Source organism: Aythya marila (genome assembly GCF_965140915.1).
Source record: "Aythya marila genome assembly, chromosome: 1".
Taxonomy (NCBI): Eukaryota; Metazoa; Chordata; class Aves; order Anseriformes; family Anatidae; genus Aythya; species Aythya marila.
In genome coordinates this window covers 81,011,586-81,033,930 of record NC_139042.1, presented here as the reverse complement: position 1 = coordinate 81,033,930, position 22,345 = coordinate 81,011,586, and the positions used below count along the sequence as shown (strand labels likewise).

Sequence of the window (22,345 nt, the reverse complement as noted above, 5' to 3'; positions counted from 1 at the left end):
ATTGACTTTGGACACCCAGGTGAGAAGTGAGGGAGACCTCATTCTCACAGGTGGTATGAGCTAGGACGAGATGAGATGGTATAAGCTAGGAGAGGAAAGCATGATGTACTTAAACATGCAAGGATCCTACTAGCCAAGGTACAGAAAGCAAATGCCTCCATTTTTTTTTTCCTTTGCGAGGAACCACCAAAGCACTGGGCTTGAGCTCCATTAGAAACTGATAGAAAGGGACTCCTAAGCCTGAAAGAACACCCCAGACCCAGGCAAAATGAAACATGCCTCTTCATCTCACCCCAGCTCTATGTTGCATATATGTCTCTATGAAATCCTGCTCCCCCCATGGACTCATCACACCCTGCATCCTCGGGAACATCTACTGTCCATGGAGTTTGTAGATGTTGCCCCTTTCTGTTCCTCAATATAACTGAACAAGACCTGTTTTCCCCAAAAGCTCCAGCCTTTCCCTAAAAATGTGCAGTGCGAGCCAGGCTTCACCCCAAAAACAAGAGGGAGGAGAAGACCCACAGCCGGGGGGGGACCTTGGCGCAGTTTACCCCGAGGGGCAACCCGTGTCCTCCCCTCACGGGGCTGGCCGTGGAGCCCCGCCGTGCCCCCGCCGCCTCCCCTCAGCTACGTGCCGGGCTCCCCGGCTCCCTCCCGGCCTCTCTCAGCACCTCCCTCGCCTGCCTCCGCCCCCCGGCCGCGGCCAGCGGCTGCCCCGAGCTGCCGGGGCCGGCCGCGGAGCCTCTAGCGCCGGGAGCCTGAGCGGGCAGGGCGGCGGCGCTGGGCGGTGGGACGGGACACCACAGGACGGGACGACACGATACGATACGACACGACACGACACGGGACGGGACGATACGGGCGGTCCCCCGGGGCCAGGTGAGCTCGGCTGGGCACCGGCAGAGCGGCGGCTGCGGGGGTGGGGGTCGCGCCGCGCCGAGGGGAGACGGGTTGGGGACATCGGGGGAGTTTTGGGGGACATTTGGGGATCATTCGGGGGCGTTTGGGGAACGTTGGGGGCTGTTGGGGGAACGTTGGGGCCATTGGGAACGTTTGGGGAATGTTGGGGCAGGGAGGGTGAGGGTTAGCAGGTGGGTGCGGGCAGGGGGTGTAGTGGCAGGATGGCTCCCGCCTGCTGCCCACCCCAAAATTTAACGCAGCGAGGAGATCGGTGGAGATGGAGACCGGAGAGGCATTCGTGTGAGCCCCAAAGCCGGTCATTTGGGCTGGCGCCTCGGTAGGGTTTGAGTGCGGTTTATGGTAAAGAGCCCTCCTAAAGGGCTGCGTTTCTAGGCTGGGTCGCGCTTTCAGAGGCACCTGTTGTGCACGACAGCCCTTTTTTAGGTCTTTTTTTTTGCCCATTTAGACCGAGTGAGGAATGATCAGTGTGCTGGTAGCGTCCTTTCCTGGCTGCGTCGGTTTTTGCTTTGCTTTGTGAACATATAGGTTCTGTCACTCACGGGCGGCATTTATAACAGCACCGAACGCTGCTGCCTTCACCGCCTGATTGCTTTTCATTGATTTACATGAAGGCGCTGGAGAAGTGTTTGTAAACTAATTCACTAGCCCTCTGATGGCATGCCCGTCCAGCAAATCAAAAGTGTGATTGAGCAAGCCTGGGCTCGTTTGGACTTACGTGGGATCGGCAATAGTCATGCTGAAGACATGGTAGAATGAGCTTCCATGTGGGCCAGAGGAGAGTTTACAACCTTTGGCATGCAGGTTTAAGTGTTGTTCAGCCCCAAGGCAAATTACGTGGGTCTTTAGCTCTGTCACTTGTGCGGATTGTTGGCATTGCACGTCTCTACGCAAAGTACGGCTTCATCCCTTTGCTGGCATAAACTAACAGCGTACATCATCATTACAAGACAGCTGCTCAAGCTGATCTTCCTGTTCTTAAGCTTTCAATTTATGGCTTCAGCCGTTTCTTCCTAAAGATGGAAAGTATACTTCTGTAAATGTTCACAGGAGTGGAATGAGCAGGATTGGGTCCTGCGGGGGGTGACCTGGAAATGCGTGTGTTGAATTAAACTAAAGAACAGCAAACATCTCTCTGCTTAGGAGGGTCTCTGAGTGCTTGTCTTCATGAAGGAAGCATGCATAACTTGTCAATAAAAACAAACTCAAATGTAAAATGCTTTGAAAGAAGATGCAGGCAGAAATCGTGCGTAAAGGGTTTCTGCTCAGACATGAACTAGTGCCACTGCAATTTTCAACTTACACTACAAGTTAGGAGTATTATTTCTACAGTGGCAGTCAAAAATCAAGCAAACTAATGCTAGTAGTGTCTTAGTTTTACTTTAATATCTTAAGGTAATTCCATAGATCAGATGACATTTGCAAGCAAGATTTTTCTTCAGTGCCATCCAAATTTAATGTTAAGCCTGTATTCCTAATATATCAACAGAAATGGTCTGTAATTAGAGCCAGCTGGAGAGAAATAAAGGACTAAATTCAAATTCTCAAGTTAATTGCTCGGTTTATACAGTTAGAGCAATGAATACTTGTAGTCAGGTCATCCACTAATAACAGTAGAGTATTGGTGGATTCAGGAGAGATTTGGACTCCATGAGAGAATAACTGTTGTTAAATTTTGACAATTTTTAATTCTTAATAAGTATTATGATCAGTGTCCTTAACAGAGCATGACTTTAATATTTTCAATTGAATGCTAGGTTAGCTTATTTGAAGGCCAAAGTCAGGATAGACCATAGAATTAGTCTCATTGACTTCAACTGAAGAATGGGAATGAATAGGGTATGCTATACTTGGCCTGAGCTGTGAGCTTTCTGATAAATGGTAAGTCCGATAGTTTTGTTATGCCTAGGTGAATGTGTTATGTGTTATGCCTAGAGAATAACAATTTGTTGCAGAGCGCTGGTAGGTGCTACTCATCTTGTGAACAAGAACGGAGTGAAGTGAAACATTTCAGGTTTATCAGGCAGGTGCTCATGACTAAGCGGGTCTTCTTTCCAGTGATACGTTCCTGGTGGAATGGCAGTTTGGAAAGGATCTGTATTTGCTGTGTGAAAAGACAGACTTATATAAATTATATGGTAATTAGCAGGACTCAATTGCTTAGGAGTCTTGCATTTCTTTTGTGCCAAAATATCTTTGAAACTTATTGTTGTTCAGGGTGGATGAAGAACCCTTTGTAGTTGCCATTAAGTCAAAGACCAAAGAAAAAGGGATCTCTGCCTCCTCCCTGCCTGAGTCACATGGATTTGTCTCCAGCTGTGACTTGAACACGGTGTATATGCCACAGGTGCGCAAGCTCTGAGTGTTGCTTACATCAGCCTCAGGACGGTTTCATTTCAGGTAATACGTAGTGAAACTAACACAAGATTTTGGAAGTGTATGTGGCAGCTTAAGTTCCAGCCTCAGTCTTTTCTGTTTTATCTGTGGGTGGTGGAGCCTAGAAATCAGTTTGCTGTTTGATGTAGCAGCTGTTTTTCAGCTTGTGCCTTATTAATGCAGTGGTTCTTGTTCTTCCATTCTAGGTTCTCTTCTGCAGACTGTTGAAATAGTGTTCTTGATATATCACAGAGAAAAAAAAAAAAAAAAAGAAGAAAAAAACTAGTTTGGGACACAATTTACATATTTTTATTTGTTTTAACAGAAAAATGTAGAAAGTCGGTTGTGCTAGATGAGACAATGTATGGAAAAGAAATAGTTTATGAAGTCTTCTAATCTATTTAAAATACTTTTTCACTCCATAGAATTTAGAGAAAATAATTAGAATTTATCACATTATTTCTGTTTTCTGAAGTTTGCATGAGTATGTCTGTTGACGTCTTAGTTGCCAAAAGAGAAGAGCCACTCACAGCGGAAGCATTATGTATGTTCTCATTTATGGCATTCCTTAAAAGAGTCATTGAAGATTTAAGGCCAGAAGATACATCAGTAGGTTTGCCAGAAGCTGTCACATTTGACAAGATAAGAGACATTCAGAAACAGTACAAGTAGTGAGAAAATGAGCAGTGTAGGTGTGCTGATTACAGGAACGTTACTGTGCACGTGTTACAAAACCCAACGTCTTTTTCCTGATGTTTTAGTGTTTTAGATATTCTCTTAAAAATCTCTTTTATACTTTTAGAGAATAAATCACTGTGGTTGTCTAGATTTATTAGTCTTCTGGGCATGCCTGATTGTGAAAGTTGCCAAGTTCCACATTTAATTTTTGACTTCCCCACCAGACTTCGAATATCTTTGTTTCTTTTGCACCAAATTAATTATATGGACATAAGTTGACTGAATGGGTTTCTGATAATGCACTACAATACATCAAGTTTTGAAGTCTAGGGGACTTTGTTCCTTCATTACTTATTCATAGCATAGTCCAAGTACTCATATAACTTGAATTTAAAATTGCATTTTTTTTCTTATCTGTGTTTCAGCAAGTCAGCATTGTGGTTAGGGTGGTTTATTTGTAAGAAGGCTAATCGCATTTTTATAGAAGTGGTGACGGTGAAAGAAGCCATGTGGAGTGTAAAAAGTAAATTTTCGAAGCTGATGTGTAAGTGGGGGCTGAAGACAGAAATGGTGCTGGTTTAAATCAGTTTGAAGTCTCTTTGAAATCAACAGCTTCTGTTGTCTGACTGCTTTCAAGTCTTCAGGAGTTGATTAGGATTGCCTAACTTGTATCAGCTGTATTGGCTGATACTTTGGTTCCTGAAGGGAACAACCACAGGGCTCTGAGCTCTGTAGACTTACATGGTACCCTAAGGAGGAACCTAAGGTGTTAAGGCTTAACCCCATTTCATAGAATGTCTTAATAGAGGACCCCAAAATATTTACCCCACATGAAGAAAGAGGTGCCAAAGTTCCTTGTGCTGCACAGGATACTGATACCATATTCCCAAGCAGAGTTGTAGTAGGGCTCTGGAAGATGCTTGCTTCAGTGCATCCATCTTTAAAAAATGTTGAGCTTTATTACTCTGACACAAACTATGCATTTTGGCCATTGGGCTGTTGATTAAAACAGGCTGAGAAGTGTTATTTATTTATTTTAAGAAAAATAAAAACATAAAAGAAAATAACAACAAAACACAAAACAACAAAACAAAAGAACAAAAACCCTCCAGCAAGCGTTGTGCTCTTTAGTTTCCAAAGAGATTTTAACAGCTCCAATGGCATGGTCCTGGAGACCTGTTAAGTCGATAAAACAAAGTTCAGGATGAAATTACAATCTCATTTCTTTATTGGACATTTTGAGGGGTGATGCTGTTATGCAGGCTGGTAGAACGTAGCAAGGAGAATAAGGAAGGAAAATGTGTAAATTTAGCAGAAACAACTGTTTCATTTCTTTCCCTCACTTACAGTTATCTGAAAGAAACTTGCAGATTTTATTTTCTAAGAGTAGGAAAGTTGAAAGCATGAGCTGAAGTCATCTTCCTGTCATCCCTGGCCCTCACTTGACTCCTTACGGTCTGCTTGCTTTGTTCAGTGGCTTGAACAGTCTGGCTTTAGAAAAGTCTTTGTCCTTCCCTCTTTTCCTTCCATCAAATTCAAGTTCTGTTACTGAATAGGAAGGTTTTGCAAAACTGTATTTGTCTTGTTTTCAATGCCAAGATCTTTGTACACTCTTCCTCATCCCTTTTACTGGCGTGGCTCAAGGTATATCCTTAGCATTCCTTTAATCTTTTTCTGTGTGCCAATTTAAACATAGCCTTGTAATTTTTTTACAACTTTTCTAGCTTGCTTTGTTCTACTTACAGTCTTTAACTCTGCAGAACACTTTTTTTTTCTCCCATGAAACCTATATACTGTACTCCATACTGCAATGTATTACTAATGCAAATGTAAACTTAACTCGTCTGCAGCTGAAGCAACCGAACCTGTGACAAATTAACTACTTTATTACATCTCTGCTTGTCGTACTTCATCCGTACTTTGGAAACTCTTTGAAGTACAAACCTGCTTAGGTATTGTCACTGAAGGGCTTTTTCGTTTGCTCTAGGAGGTTTAATAGACTGCACAGATAATACTGTTCTCTTAAGGGAGTACACAGAGTAGAAGAGGATTTCCTGGAGAGTGTAGAACTTTTATACAGGCTAGGAAGAGGCCTCTTGCATATCTCCAGGGTATGAGGAAATTAAACATTGCCACACTGGGTAAAAGAGAGCAAGGCAGTTGCTTGAAGTTGTCCCCTGATCCATTTTTGGGCTATATAAGATGAGACAAGTTAATGTAAGAGACAATTAAGGACCTAAAGTGCTTTATGGCACTGAATGCCATCATGGAGAGCCATCCGTAGGGTGTTACACTCATGAATCCACTTACATAAAATATAATGATTAAGCTTACACTTTTACACAAGTATAAGGGGAGAACTCTGAGTGTAACTGAGGGCAGACCTTGGCTTACACAGCTTTGTATTAGTAAAATAAATAAATAAATAAAATCTTTCTAATACCAATATCCTGCAGCAGAGCAAAGACTAACTAAAAGAATGGATTTCTCCAAGCATTTTTCCTCCCATGCACTTCTGTTAAGAAACGAACTACAGAGTTACAAGTTCTACAGAGAGCCAGTGTGTGTAACCAAGCAGCTTGCTGCGCTCTGTAAGCCAATTTACGAAAAAGTAAAAGATTAAATACATTTGAAAGGAGTAAAGGTTCGTGTCATGAGGACTTGTTTGGAGATTCCTTGAGCTGTCTCTTCTCATTACCATTGCAGTTTTAGCAAAAGCTGATGTTCTGAACGAAGTGATTGGATTTCGTAGAACACAATATGCCTGACTTTATAAACTTTGATAAATACTGAAGAGAATTAGTGAAAAACAAACTATTGTCAGAGAGTAATAATCCTATTACTGTCTTCTGGAAAAATGCATTTAATAAAACACCAAACACCTGGAACTACATTTTTAAATCGATGGTGCTACTTCTGCTCTTAAGTTGGTGGATGCTATATGTGCCAAAATTCACAGTGACATAAGACTTTCCAACATAGCGTCCTCCCTATTACATCTAACTTGCTCCTGCCAAAATTTAAAAATAACATAGAAACTTTACTACATTTTGGTTCCAGTCTGGAAAGTATAAGGGGTTGATGGAAGAAGTCTGTAGTCTTCTGTTTCTGAAAGTAATTAAAGGCAGTAAGAAGTTCTCAGACCTGGGCAATATGATGTTTCTTTGGCTCTTTTCTGCCTTTTATCACCTGGTAAAGATTTGAATAATGCAGACTGTCAAAAGAACAGGCAGAATCTTAACGTTGATTTTTAGTGTATCATGGAATGGTTTGGGTTGGGAGGGACCATAAGGATCACCCAGTTCCAACCCCCTGCCATGGGCAGGGACACCTCCCACCAGACCAGGCTGCCCAAAGCCCCATCCAGCCTGGCCTTGAGCACCTCCAGGGATGGGGCATCCACAGCTTCTCTGGGCAGCCTGTGTCAGTGCCTCACCACCCTCAGAGTGAAGAATATATTCCTAAGATCTAACCTAAATCTACCCTCTTTCAGTTTAAAGCCATTCCCCCTTCTCCTATCCCTACACCCCCTGACCAAGAGTCCCTCCCCAGCTTTCCTGTAGCTCCCTTTAGGTACTAGAAGGCCACTGTAAGGTTTCCCTAGAGCCTTCTTTTCTCCAGGCTGAACAACCTCAGTTCTCTCAGCCTCCTCCTCAACAGACATTTCTATTTAGTAAATTCATTTTTTAAAAACCCAAGATCTTAATAGAGGGTATCTGTGCAAGTAGGCAAATTGGGCCCCAGTGACTATGGATGAAATAAGTGTGATTTGAACAAAACAGCCTGAGGTGGACAGCCTAGTCAGAAGTAAATGACTGATTGCTTTGGGCTATAATTTCCAACATGAGTTTCTGTTACCAACAGTTTATGCGTTGGCTGTGAGAACCTACTCTGGCTAAAGCTTAGCACGAGAGAACCAACAGCTTATTGCATTTTAACAACTGCCAATAAATAGATATATTCATCAAGCAGTGTAAAATGTGAATGTCATTTTCAAAAGCTGGCTTAACGGAGTACAATACGGTGCAAGCAGCTGTATTTTTATGCCTTTAAGCCTATAGAAAACCTAACACAAGGCAAGAAGTGGTTGAAGGAAGGCCGGGTATCCCCACAGGTCACTGCGGGTGCAGACTTGGAAAGCAGCCCAAGTTTCTCCTGCTGCATGCTGCGTGGAGCTGCGCCAGGCAGCCACCCTGGAGGCTGGTTGCAGATGCTTGGCCCCCATCTCCTCTGCCTTCCCGCTGGGCTCTCAGCATGCCTGCTTTCCTGGGGCACCTCTGAGCCCTCTTCGAGGTGTGTGCCTGTGACTGACTGGTGAGCTGAAGTGCTTGCAAAACATCAGCTACAAGTAGTGCTACCTACCTTTCAGAGGTACAAAGGTGGGTACAGCAGAGTGATGCCTTACGGGGCTTGGTTTTAGCAATTTTCTTTGCCTACTCTCATAAGTTGCTCTTAGCTTACGACCTTCATGGCCCTATTTTGCCTATCCATCTGCAGCAGGCTCGCTGACACAGTGCTTGTCCTGGTCAGTCTGTTAGATTTCAGTAACAGCTCCTGCAGAAACTGTGCTCCTTAGGCAGGCAAAACTCCCATCGTGTTGAAGGACGATGCCATCAGAAAGCTAATAAAATAGCATGACATAAGGCAGCTAACAGTAATGGTAAGAATACAGACGCCTCTGTAGACTTCTTGCTGGCTGTTTCCAGTACCCTCTGTAAGTTCTGGAGAGTGTGATGCCAATGCAAAACTGCAACTTGTAACACAACGTGCAAAACAACCATCTAAGTTTTCAAAGTGTGTTTATTTATTTATTTTAAGGAAAGGTCTTCCAATTCTGATGTCACTTTCAAATTAATGACAAGCTGTGATAAGTAGTCTGAAACCTGGGTACCAAGGCTACAAGCCTGTCGCTGGTCAAAATACAGCACTTTAAATGGAGAGGAAACAGGATGGAACAGATTTATACCTCAGTTCTTATTTCCTGCTTTCTGAATTTCTGAAAGTCATTGAATATTCTCTTCTACTTCAGGCAGTTAGCTCTTTGTAAATGCAAGTTGCGTAGTTGTTATTTGAGAATAGCAAGTGAGAAAGTTATGACAACCAGAAAGTTATGACAACATCTTTACCTGTGGTCTCTGTGTAGAATTCTTTCCCACATGTGGGTGGTTCAGTAGTTACACCCAGGAGCTGTTGCACTTGATTAGATTTGCTTGATTTCCAAGTGAAAATTTTTCTTCCTGCTGCTAAAACTAGGCAGATTCATGCTGGGCTTATGAGTCATACTCTATCAATCTATTGTAATGAACAATGAAATTGTTCGGTTATATGAATGAATGAAAAAATTGACTTACACCTGTCTATAATGTTCACAAATGTATATTTATGATGAATTTACTTTTTAGAATTAAGAGAATATCTTTAGAATCCCTGTACAAAGAGGGGATTAAAATAGGTTGAACAGAAACATGATGTCCAAACATTTTGGAATGTATTGCATGATCTCATTTCAATAGATGTGGTGAAATCCTACTTCACATCTTGCTTTAAAAAAAAGAACTCTCAAAGCTAGTAGGATCTTTTTTCTTCGATAGTGTGTCAACAAGATTGTTGCAAAAAAGGAAGCAGCACTAATGTCATTTCCTAACGTTTTTTTTTTTTTTTGTAGTAATTTTCACTAGACACTGGAACAAATAATGAGCTAGCACAAATGCTGAAGGTCTTTGAAAAAGTCAACCGAGCAGTGACCATGTCTGGATTTCCCTTTACATATTCATTCATTTTGCTCCTATCTGTCTGTTACTGCTTCCTGAGAGCATTAATTTGCATTCATAACTTTGAATAGCCTCAGAATTCTTGATATATTCTTGATTCTGTCAACAAGAATCTGTGCTTCTGTCCTCATTTATCTTTGCCAGGCCCATCTCAGGAAGTGCGAACAATGCCCAGAAAAAATAAACCCAACAAGGGGGATAAAAATCTAAATGTGCGGAAAGTATTTATTACATCCTTTCATTTAATCACTGGACAAATATTAGCAAAGTTCACTGTGGGATGCCTGAGTTAGAGTAAGGTCTGTTCAAACTCCTAAGGGCTACGGTGCATTCAGGGCAGATCTGGAATTAGAAACAGGGATTTCTTGGCTCCTACCCTCAAATTTGGATGCTTAGAATGAAGTCCTTTGTAGTGGGTGAGGCACTAAAGGGATTGCGTAAGGAGGTCTGCCAGACCAAACAGAGGGCATGCTTGAAGGTATGGAAGTAAACCTTTGTCCTAGTCATCTAATTTCATGTACATCTCTTTGCAGACCTGAGGCTTGAGGAAGAAAAGAGATGCAGAGACTGTAGTGGCATTCTGAGTCAAGATTATGTCGGATACAGGGCAAGAGTTTGCTTCGGTACTTACCAACACCAATTACTAAACTTGTAGGTGTTGAATATTATACACTGAGTATTTTTGGGCTCTGCGGTCAGTAAATTAAGTAGCAGAATTACACTAATGATCCTTAAAAACTGATAATAAAAAAATGTTATGCTTTAACATCTGTCGGATTCAAGTGTTTGTGACTGACAACGTCAAGGATGGTCCGTCTACGATACAATTTAAGAGTGTTAAAAGAAACACACAACTAAAAGCTGTGTGTACTTTCTCTGTTTACTCCCACTTCCCATTCTCATCTCAAATCAGGTCACTTCCAAGCAAAGCCAAGCTGCCCATCTATCCCTTCACTTTATGGGGAAATCTCTTCTTTAGTACGGTAACTATCTGTTCATGGTGATATGGTAGGACAACACCAATTCTAGTGTCACTTGTTTCTGCTGCTGAGAAATGAAGAATCGCAATGTGAATGGGACAGAAGAGCTTTATTAATAGATGATATTTAGGTGTTCAGGACAAGCTGAACACTGGTTTGGGAAATGCCTGATAGGATATGTTTCCTGCAAATCTTTAGAAAGCCAGTTGGCTTCTGAAGTTTCTTGCTTTTTTTTTTTTTATTTTATTTTTGTCTGGTTTGGTCCATTCCTGCATAGAATTGTCCATGTTAGCTGTGTCCATTCTTTTAGCATACCATGTTTTTTCTCTCAGTTTTAGTATGCTTAATCTTTGTTTTCGTTTTATCAGGAGCATTTCTTCCTACTTATTAACATCTGCAGCACCCATGCAGATGTCATTCATGGTATTGCCACAATTTGACTTATTTCCTTAGAGTATTTCAGTTTTAAGTGTGGCATCCAGCATCTGCAAAATGGAAGCACTATGGTCACCATCTAGATCAGTCTGCTTCAATACAATCAGTATGATTTAACTTTTCTGCTAGAAATATCACCTACTGTGTAACTGGTGGAAACACTGGCTGGCAATAATGTTGCACAGTTCTAATTTTTATAAAGCCATTACTTTGTTTTCTGTGCTACGCTGTTATGTTTGTGTTATTTATTTGCATGTAATTTTAATCAATTTCCAAAGTGTTGATTACCTAGCAACTTCACTCACTTATTATTTCTCAGTTTATTCCCAAGGCACTTTACTTGGAGTGTTCAGCCCATAGTAACCATTTTAGGCTAATAAATATTTACGTTAATATAAAAGCTTGAAAAAAATCAGTTTAGCTCCAACCTTAGCATGAATTTACAACACCTGAAGGAATTCACAGTTCACGGTTCCCAAATAGAAGGAAACCTGTTGAAGCCTGATGTAGTATGTACAAAAATGCAATAAAGTTTACAGGTAGAATGACTGCAAACTTTTTTTCAGTGCTAATCAATACACTCATAAGTCCACTAAACTCACGAAGGCCAAATTAAACTTCTGATGTCATGCAGAATGCTCTGATCTGCCATAAAGCTGATACATCAAAGATGTATAATAAATATATAAAGTTTACTGCTTTACATTTATCTTAAGAATCAACCATTGCATCACTTGTACTATGAGTCTCTAAAATGCTTCATTAAAGAGCTAATGCATTCAAAAACCACATGAATGTTTCACTTACTGGTTCTTTCAGCATGCAAAATATCCAGAAAATGTACCTTTTTTTTGCAAGGATCTGACTAAAAATGTATCATTTCATAGAGTGTTGTATCTTATAGTAGGAGGCAGGTTCAGCACCATGTCCCACTGCTCACCTGAAGCAGCCATCCCTAGGAAGAGATGTGGAGGAACTGGGTTTTGATGATATACTGCAGGAATGTTCTGCACACAGTGACTTTTGAAGTTTTTAAATTTTTTGAGCTTTGCAGTAACTTTTTACTTTGAGAATGAGACGAGGATTGGGAATCAAAGTCTTGTGTGTTCCATAGGGATTCCCACTTTGGCTATTAAAGTGTCAGGTAATAGAACCTGTGGGTGGGGAACCAAAGACGTGCTTCCCATATACTTTCTGAGATTAACAAAGCTTTTGGAAAAGCTCCTCAGGCTATTTCTTCTGTGTTTGTTTTGTTTTGTTTTGCTTGTGTTTTGCTTTTGTTTGTTTGTTTGTTTGCTTTTCAGATATTGAAAGCTTTACTTGTGGAAGGACTCATGGTTGTGATCTGATGTATTTGTGATTCTTCAGAGAATTAGAGCTTGAGTGTTTTGTTTCTTTTTCCTCCAGCAAGCAGATATTTCATTCCTGGTGACTTGCCAGCACTCTACAGAGTGTTTGTGTATTTGTGTACAATGTATGCCCAATAGTATAACAGTGTTGAAAAGATTGCACTCCTTGGTTGGAAACCAGGAGTCATTTGTCATGCTTGTGCACCTATGTTTTTTATAGTCACTGTGCTTAATTTATTCATTTTTTTTCTTCTAGAATGGTTGCCTGGGGAAAACAGCACTGCTGTGTTGGCAGAATACAGCACATTTTATTGAGATTCAGGATTGCTCTAGCAGTCCTTTTACTTCATTTGTTCCTGGCTACAGCAGGCAAAGGTAAGACACATTTTTCCTGATTCATCTAGTGTTGGTATTCCAAATGAGCAATGTTAGTCTTGGTGAGTGGGACTTCTGGATATATTCAGAACGGAACAAGTTTCTGCCCTGTTGAAATCAAAGGGAACAATTGTCATTAGCAAGAATTAAAACAATGCTCAGTTGGGATATACAAACCCTAAATTCACAGTATTTGTTTTCACAAGAAGTCATCAGTAGTAACTTATTTTGGTCTATGGATGAGGAAAGAATATAAATACAATACATGATAACAAGACAAACTACTTTCTTGCAATTTTTTGAAATGGCATTGTTACCATTACAGAGCCTTTATTAAATGTTTTATACTTCTCTTTCACGAACATCTCAAGATCCTTTTAGCTTCACTGTACATAGTTCAGATATGAACATTAACAAGCTCCCACATTGTTTCTGGCTGTGGATCTGAATATGGCTATGGAAAAAATAATAAGGTCCAAAACATGTAACAGAAATGATGTATTCAAATTCGACCTTGTATGCTTTGTATGCTTTTTATATAACACTAAATGAAAAATAAATACTTCTTGTCATTTCTAGTAGATATTGAATAACTGGTATGGTGATGTTTGTGTATGAGGTACAGTAGAAGCAGCAAATCTGTGTTCTGTTTGTTGTTGTTCTGTAAGCTGGCAGGTGCAAGTCTCACTACTCTGGACCTCAACTGATACAGTGCATGTCATTTGTAAAACTTCTTGCATTGGTAGTGTTTAATGCATTAATCATGCTAGTGTCAGGCCTGGAATATTACAAAATTACAGGAGTTTTTTTGTCACTTACTTAATGCTTAGTTTTAGAGCTGCCTCCTGTGTTGTGCATGTTATTGTACGCCAGAAGGTCAGTTTCTAACAGTTCAACTGCTAGTTTTGAGGAAGCAAGCAAAGAGGGATTTTGTCTTTTAATTATGCTTGACTTGCCAGACAGTAATCCTTCAAGAAGATATAAACTGATACAAGGATTTATTTATGGTTCTACACTCTTGTCTGTTTACTTGTCTGTTGTTTTGTTTAGGTTTTAGGCTGTTAGCATTGTCAGCAGCATCTTTACTCAGTTCCTTTCTCAACTAAGGTGACAACGTATGTTTGTGTTCTCCATAAAGTATGAAGAGGGAAGAACTGCCTGTGTTCCTTCTGATGAATAGGACACTGGATAATACGATGTAGTTTATCCCCATATATCTCAATAGGGCTGTGAATGAAAACAAGGGACAAAATTTGTTTTGAAGAAACAGTTGTTAGCTTCAGATTTCCAAGACATTCAGCAGAATCAAGTGACCCATATGTAGAAAGTTTAAACTTATTATTAAGAACAGCTATCAGCTCTAGATGGAATACATCAGGATTTTTATGATGTCATTTTAATGGAGTGTAACAACCCAAATGTGTTACAGGTGGCAAACACATGTACAGAAATTAATGGATGTTGTTACTGGTTAAAAGCCAGATTGCGCATATGCATAAACACATGACTGTTTAGACTGAAGGGAAGACGCAACTGAACTAATGCTCAATTGTACTCATATAGTAGCTATTAGTAGTGTAAGGAAAATGATAGCTGTTAATGTACTGAAAGAATCCTACAGGTCTAATTCTTATTACCTATGGTTGACCATCTCTTCTAGAGATATCAGTTATTACAACCTGAAATTTTTGAAGAAAGAGAGGTTGCATTTCTGTTTCACTTCTGTTTTACTTTTTGAAAAGGAAAAAGGTTGTTTTAGATGTTTGAAAGTACATGTATGCACTTAAGGATTTTTTCTAGTGCTTGAGAGAGCACGCTTAAGTGAATGCTCTTAGTTTTCGTGAGGGTGAAAACCCCAGTGCTTGCATCTGTTAGAGATGAAATGCAACAATTTGCATTTCTGAAATAGATAAAGTGTGTGCGTACAGCAAATGTCCGTGAAATGTCAGACCCTAGTTCCTACTGGATGGAGTTTCCTTGACTCCATCTGGTGGTTTGTGCTTATTTTTCTTAATCTGAAGATTTTTGGAACATTCTTTCTCCCATGCAATGTTTTCTGTGCAGTGGTGATAAAGGTACATTGGACGGGCAGGTTTCCAAACATGATTTGTATTGTCTGGACCCACAGGAACTAATCGTAAGCTCAGAATGCCCCTGGCAAAGGACAGCCAGTTCCAGCTCCTCACTTCTAGGGTCAAGGGTGGGCCACAGCCCAAAAGTACCAGAGAAAATAAACGATCATTAACAGAACTTCCAGGGCTTTGAAGTAATGTTACCTCCTTCTTGTATTGCATCCACCCACATATCTAACAGACCTAGCTAAGATGATGTTGATAATTAATTTCTAACTAATTTAGTGCTGTGCTGTGTGTTCCACTTGGACCATTGAAATGCATTTTCTGATTGTGGTTATGATTTCTTATGCATTTTTTCAGTGTTCTTTGGATTGACTGGCCACACGAAGTTTTTCAAGCCTTTACTATAACAATTCAAACAAGATTAGTATCAGGTCTCTAGCTTTGGCACCACTTTTTGACACTTTTTTTTTTTTTTTTTTTTTTTTACAAACTGTTTGGGACAAAGTTTTCCAGACATCCCAGTTTCTTCAAGGCTTTAAATAGTGAAGGGTAGACCTCTCTAAGTAAACTCTTTTGTTCCTTTAAATTAATTCATCAGGCCTTGCATACTGATCGACAAAAGTCTTCCTGAACGACACAAAGCACTGTAGGAGAATCATCAGCAGGATTGATCTCATTTTGCTCCATTTCTCTTGGTTACCTGCATTAAGACAGCCGTCATCTGCAAGTTCACATCCTCTTTGAAGCCTCACGTTTCTCCAAACTGCTTGTATATATGTATGTCTGGCTTGCCCTTTGGCTACCTTGACAACTTCATAGTGTCAGGCACCTGTCAAGAATGTGCTATGATTTTTCATCCCTGCCTAACATGAAATCAAGCCGCTCTCAGAATTTGTTCACTTCCAAAATCAGGTCTGCTGTTGATGTCTCAAGTTTTGATTAACATGGACTTCCAATTTTTGAAAGATAAAGGGATCCTGGGTTGTTAACAGTGACTGCATGTTTTGAAGCTGTGTCAGGAGACTTCCTTCACAGGTCACTTTGGCCATCTCTGTATACTAAATCTTGCTTACGGGAATTTTGGAGGGCATTTGATTCATGCAAATAAATTGCTGACGTAAGCGCTATGAGGAACAGCAGCTACAGATCTTTCAAAACCTCCAGTGTAATTCCTACTTAGTAGTGAAAAAGTTAAGCAATTATTTTTCTTTAGGGGGCCTATGTCACAATTGTTAGCATGTGACTGTGCATCTAGCTCTCTGCTTCCTTCATATAGTCAGATTCATTGTGCTCTGTGCAAATTGGAAAGTAAAAGATTGATTTTAATTGCAGCCTGCCTTTTACTAAAAAGGGTACATTTGAGTCTGTATCCAAAAAACTCCACTTCTGGGACATTTCCCCCCACCCAGTCTTCCTCACCCCAGCTTTTAAGTCACATTTTAAAAACTAGTTTTCCATGCTGAACTGTTCTTTGCTGAGCATACCAGATTTTGCCTGATGCACTCCAACAAATTGCCAAAGTGAATGAGTGAACTCATGCTTTAGGGTGTGGTGGAGGGGGGAAGTAGTTCTATTGCTTCTCGTTAGAACAAGTCTGTTTCACTTATCCATTGCCAGGATGTGTAGAACAATGCTAAGCATAATCTCACCATTAAAAGTCTACTCTCCGCTAATTAGGAATTTCACTTGATCTGGCCTGAAAACTCAAGAGTTCTTCAAGTCCGCTTGGTCTCTAGCCTTGCATGGCACTACCGTGGTGTATGCTGAACTTTAGGAATGATTCAGGGTTGTGAAAGATGCCTGCAAGCTTCTGCTAATTAACGTCACATAAGGAATCTCCGAGCTCTAGTATGTCACAAGAGCAATTATCAGTGACTTTCCATGAAAATGGATCAATAAATATTTTGTCTAAAACTTTTTCTGGTAGCTTGTATGTATCAAGCTGGAGTTGCCACAATTAGGAATGTTTTCCTGTTTTTCATTGCTATTGAAAAAGAAGTTTGGCAGCCCCAGGATCGAGGGACAAAATTCGAGCAAATTCCTGATTCAGAATTGTCCCGAGGAAAGCTGGTGGGCTGAGATGATCAGAGAAGAGCGGGCAGTGACCCTGACAGCTAGCTAGGGCTATGAATGGGACATGCCTTGAAAAGAAAGCCTGGATCCCAGTTGCCTCAAGGTTTGTCTTTTCACAGGGGAGCTAATGAAAAAAAAACTTTATTTGTATATTGACCAAGCTTACTCTGCTATGATTCAGTCGTCATTACTCACATACCTTTTCTGGAGGGTACATAAAAGCTCTGCATATATTGATAAATGAATGCCTTCCTAAAGCTATCAGTAATGTATTCTTTTATAGAGCTTTGGCATCTACCACGCTGTTTCATTTTCCCATAATTCCATTACACATCCCACGGGAGGGTTTTTTTTTTTGGATTCATGTTGTTGCTGATGGGTGCACAATAAAGCAAGCAATCATGATAATGATTGTATAGCTGGGATGTGCCTTTTTTCAGAAGTGAAGAGTCAGTCCCCACTCCAGAGAGCTTACGTCTACAGCCACAAAAGCCTGTACTTACCTGTAGTGGGACAAAGGAGGAAATGAGGCATCAACAAGAACTTAACAATTAAGATCAGGTTCAAGTAGTTCAGGTATTCCACAGCACTGCTGGTTTTACCAGTGTTGACATAGCCTGACACTTTGCTTTCACCAGTAAATTTACAGTTAGCACCTAAAATTCTGTGTATTTTCATGGTTAAACTCCAGGTTGCCATCTCTGCCTAAGCAGATGTGGGATTCGTAGACTGGATGTCTCTGCAACTAAATGCTCTGTTAGAGAACTGGGAGTGGGGGCTGGATGGGATTAAATTTAAAACAAAGCAGGGACTCCAAGCCACATTTCCTGAAATTTACCCAAGTTCATTCTCTTCTAGAGTATGGCTATTTTCTACCTTTCCTGCTGAAGCTGTGCCAGTATCACAGGGTGTGTTTTTTGTTGTTGTTGTTGATTTTTTTTTCTTTTTTTTTTTTTTTCTGTTTTTTAAAAAAAGCACAAAGGAGCACGACATTTTTCAGAAAAGCAGCGTGCAAGTCTGGGAGATGAGAAGGCAGTAAGACTTATACTTCCTTCTATGATTCTTCTAACTCTGTGCCTGTATTTTATGCGCTGTCTATTAAATGCAAAATACCTGTGTGGTCTTGGCAACAGGAACTGAAATGTGATTCTGTCTTTGCCTCCTGCCTGTAGTTTGAGTGCCTTTCTAGGGAGCTACATGATTGTACTTCATCTTGTGCATGAGTTTTATCTCAAAGCCTTCTTGAGAAGCTAGGATTGATTAACTGCCTCCAAATTTGTTGCTCCCCACTGCCAAAAAATAGCTTACGAGAAGGATATGAAGACGTTTGATAATATGTCATTTGACAACTCTTAGGTAAATACCTAGAAAAGGTACTTACATGGCTGAATAACATTCATATAGAAGATCCTTTCAAAAAAGAAGTAATTTTACAAATCACCTTTTCTTTATTTAGATCACGAGGATTTCCTAGGACGATACAAAGCAGTCTTTAAGACCGAATGTGAAGATCCTTGGATTATGTCACCACGAATTTCTCTGCTTTCCTTGAGAGAATTCACCGTTTGTGTGAGCCTCAAGCTAAATTCCTCGAGTAGTCCCTGGACAGCATATGTGTATAATCAAGAAACACCTACCAGCAATATCTCTGCAAATAAGTATGATCTTGGACTTACCGGAGATCATGGTAAATTGGGGATATGGTTGTTTGGAAATCAAATAAATATGTCAGCAGTGCTTCATGAAAATACCTGGCATCAAATATGTATCCAGTGGAAAAGTGAAGACAAGGAGGTAAAGTTATTCATAAATGGAACAAAAAAAGGAAACAAGAAACTACCTGAAAAAATGGATCTCCCTGGAAAAGGGCAGTTTTTACTTGGCTGTGCAAGGCTGCCAGGTACAGCGACATCACCTAACCTGGGTATGGCCGGGGAGCTGTACATGTTCAGAATGTGGGATAAAGCAAATATAAAACTTGCCAAGGACTGCAGAGATGGTAGTGTTGTGCGCTGGAGAAAGGAGGATTGGGTCTATAATAAGACAATAGAAGAGGATAACTCTTTGCCATGTGGTAAGTACCATCACACCCCTGTTTCTAAAATAGTTTTTGTGAAAAGTTGATCTCAATGTTTCTAATATTTCTTATTTCTAATATTTTCAAAGTCCTTGTCCATTGGTAATTTCTAACTAAATGCTTAAAGAAATCATGTGGGGATCTGCAGCTCTCAACAGCTTTCGTACAGATTTAGAGGATTGCTGCTATGCTTTTTGAAGACTTTCAACTTGCTCCAACATTTGTATCTGTCTGCTATCCATGTAATGGCAATGAGAGGAGGATGCATCCAACTGAAACTCCGTGGAGTATTAGGACTTTCTGTCAATGTCATCTTAATTCATTTATACACCTTCTGTTCTGGGAATAAATACAGAGGAAAGCATTGCTTGTCCTCATTTTGCACATTTGCAGAGTGAGGACTTCAGCGAGTGCAAATTTTCACTTCTTCATTGGCACATGGTATGGTCTACATCTTTAAAGGTTACTGGATGCTCCGATTTCTACTTGTTTCTGTATCAGTAATGTCTTCCTTTATTAAAATGACCAAATGGTTTCCCATACCATTCTCAAAATTCCTCTCTGACCTGAAAAAGAACCATGAAAACCTTTAAAACAAAACAAAATTTGACTGTCAGAGAAATTGAGTTTTAATAGACTTGAAATAGAGTAAAAGCAAGAGAATAATCTTCTTTCTAGCTTTTGCTATCCTTTCTACTGACATAAAAGACAAACTTAAATCAAAATTGGGTAGGATCCCATTTATCAGCTACAGTAAATGGTATTACCCCCAAGGCTTTCAGAGTTTGTAATGTGATTAACTCACTTGATTCCTAAAACTCTTACATAGCATAGGTGCTTCAGTCGGACTGTGGCACCAGTTTTAGTCTTAATCATCTCTGTCGTTAAAAACTGTACTTACCCATCTTGTGAAAACCAACAAATACTATTTAACTATGTAATATTAAAATCACTCCCTGACCGGGTATATTTCAATTGTAGGAAGGGCATGAAAATAGGGTGTGCAGACTTCTTTTTCTGGGAGAGAGAGAAAACCCTCAGACAAACCAGGCCCCATGGTGGATGCCTTTAACATCGGGTCACATAACAAATGAAATACTTCTGCTGGACTGATGCTGTGGCTGGGAGCACATCTTCTCTGTTGGGTTATGTGATCTGAGAGAAGAACTGAAGAAAGGATATCTGTCTTTTGCTCTTGTGTGATTGTGTTTGAAGGAATGCAGCCCTAAGACTGAGAGGGAGAACATTCTGGCCACCAGACAAAAAGGCTGGTACGAGGAAGGTTTGAGAGAGATCATTCCAGATAACAGACTTAATACTGGTCAGAGTGGTGTGTCTGGTTACTTTCTTGCTTCCAGTTCTAGCCCATTCTGCCCTGAATGCAGAGCATCCTTGACCATCTCAGGACATCTAGGTTAGGCAACACCCAGCCCCAGCCACAAATGCTTAGTGATTTTAGGATAAGTAATTTCTGGGGTTGTGGAATCCTTTGTCTAACAGCTGGAGCTCTCTAGTGACTGTGCAAGGTTTCCAAAGCTCTTGTTGCCTAGCCAAACTGAACTTTAATTCTGCTGGCAGAGGTCTGTTTCAGTACAAGAGGCAATCTCTGCTGTCAAACTTAAGTTATCTCTTCTAGGTAACTTGGAAGAATAACAGCTTTTCAAATAAAAGTTCACTGGATTTTTTTTTTAACAGTGTATTTGCCTGTTGTCAGGAATGGATGCATTTTTGCCGATTGCCTCCCCTCCCTCCAGAAAAAGTCAGCCTGTGAAAGGCACATACTTAGTAAATATCAGTACAACGGTTAAACAAAGAAGAAATATTGACTGGAGGAGTATATAATAGTGTAAGGCAACTTGAACTGATGGTCCTAGTAGGTCCAATCCTTACAACTGGATTTCTTTCTAAAAGTTCTTTGGTCTTCCTGTGTAAAAAATTATCTGGTTTTTGGGACTTGTCTGCTGTTGGTAAAACAGCAGGACTAAGAATAGTAAGTCTTCTGGAAGATCCGATTTTGCAGCTGCAAAGAACGTAACTGGCAAGGGCTGTGCTTCCTGTGCAGACAGACGAGGTGAAAAGGAAGTGATCGATGGCAGTCATAATTGTACCAGAGGACAAGTTTCAGAATTTTGTCACGATCCAGTGGGCTTTTTGTGCCTACATAAAGCAACAGTTTGTAAAAAGTCAAGGGTTACCATGATTTCTGTGATTTCTCAAGATCTTCGTGCAGTGTGAGCCATTATCTACTTGGTGTCTCATAGGCACTGACTCACTCCATTAATGAGTTTAGATTTACCTAGTGTCATGTTACCAGCTTGTTTCTTTACCTCCTTTTTTCTGCCTTTCCTTTTGTTGACTCTTTATACCTTTTTCTTTTGGTCTTATCATGTATTTTTATAATGGTTATTCAGAGTACCAAGAATTTGCCTAGCTTCTTCTTATCCGTGTCAGGTCTTAGAAGGACCAGAGTCCTCATTCTGGTAAGATTTACACACACGATAAACACTCAAAAGACAAGCTGAACTTTTGCAAAGTAGTTTGCTTTTTGATTCCTATTTTGCTACAGACCTTAACGTGGACAACGTGAGTGATAACACTATAGTCTCTGCAAAATCCAAGAAAAAAAAGGTACTAAGAAATACAAAGCTCTGGGTGATTGAAGAGAATACAATGACATAGAAAAATGGGTCAGTTTAAAATGCTAAATGCTTGCAAAGAGATTTTCGTCATTTGTGAGCAACAATTTTCGCTGTCATTTTTTTGCATGGGATATTTTCAAGTCACCTTTAGTAGTAACTTGACAAGTGGAAGAAGTTTACTGTTTAAACATTAATCATTTCAGTTACATATTAAGCAGTAACATTCTTAACCCAAATATAAATATCCAAACTGTTACACTGTGTATTTATGCACCGAGCACGGAGATGACAGGGTATCTTTTACAGATTTCACGGAATAAATGAAATACATGACCAGTGGCATAATTAAAAGTAGTGTCACTGGATGTGAAGCTGTCACCTCAGTTGTGGGATCGGTGCCCTAATATTTAACAGGATTCCAAGGTCTGTAGCCTTTGGTTGCATTTTTTTGCATAAATACAATTCAGTGTTGGATTGCGACATTTTAATTTTTCTAAACCATCCTGCCCAACCATTAAGATTAAGGTGGTGTTCCTTTTTTTCCATGTGTCCTTTTTACTCCCTATATGGATGAACCTGTTACTGATGTTGCT

The 22,345-nt window shown here is 40.2% G+C and overlaps 1 protein-coding gene across 3 annotated transcripts in view; it reads left to right on the top strand.

Annotated features, from left to right (window-relative positions):
* The first annotated feature begins 751 nt into the window (after positions 1 to 751).
* The window catches only part of ADGRG2 (adhesion G protein-coupled receptor G2), a 60,492-nt gene continuing 38,898 nt past the window's right edge, over positions 752 to 22,345 (top strand). For all 3 annotated transcript variants that reach the window (XM_082755795.1, XM_082755794.1, XM_082755793.1), the window contains exons 1-3: positions 752 to 882; positions 12,767 to 12,885; positions 18,493 to 19,110. In XM_082755795.1, coding sequence (XP_082611921.1) covers positions 12,768 to 12,885; positions 18,493 to 19,110 — 736 coding nt within the window. In that variant the 5' untranslated portion in view covers positions 752 to 882; position 12,767. The remainder of the gene's footprint in view (positions 883 to 12,766; positions 12,886 to 18,492; positions 19,111 to 22,345) is intronic.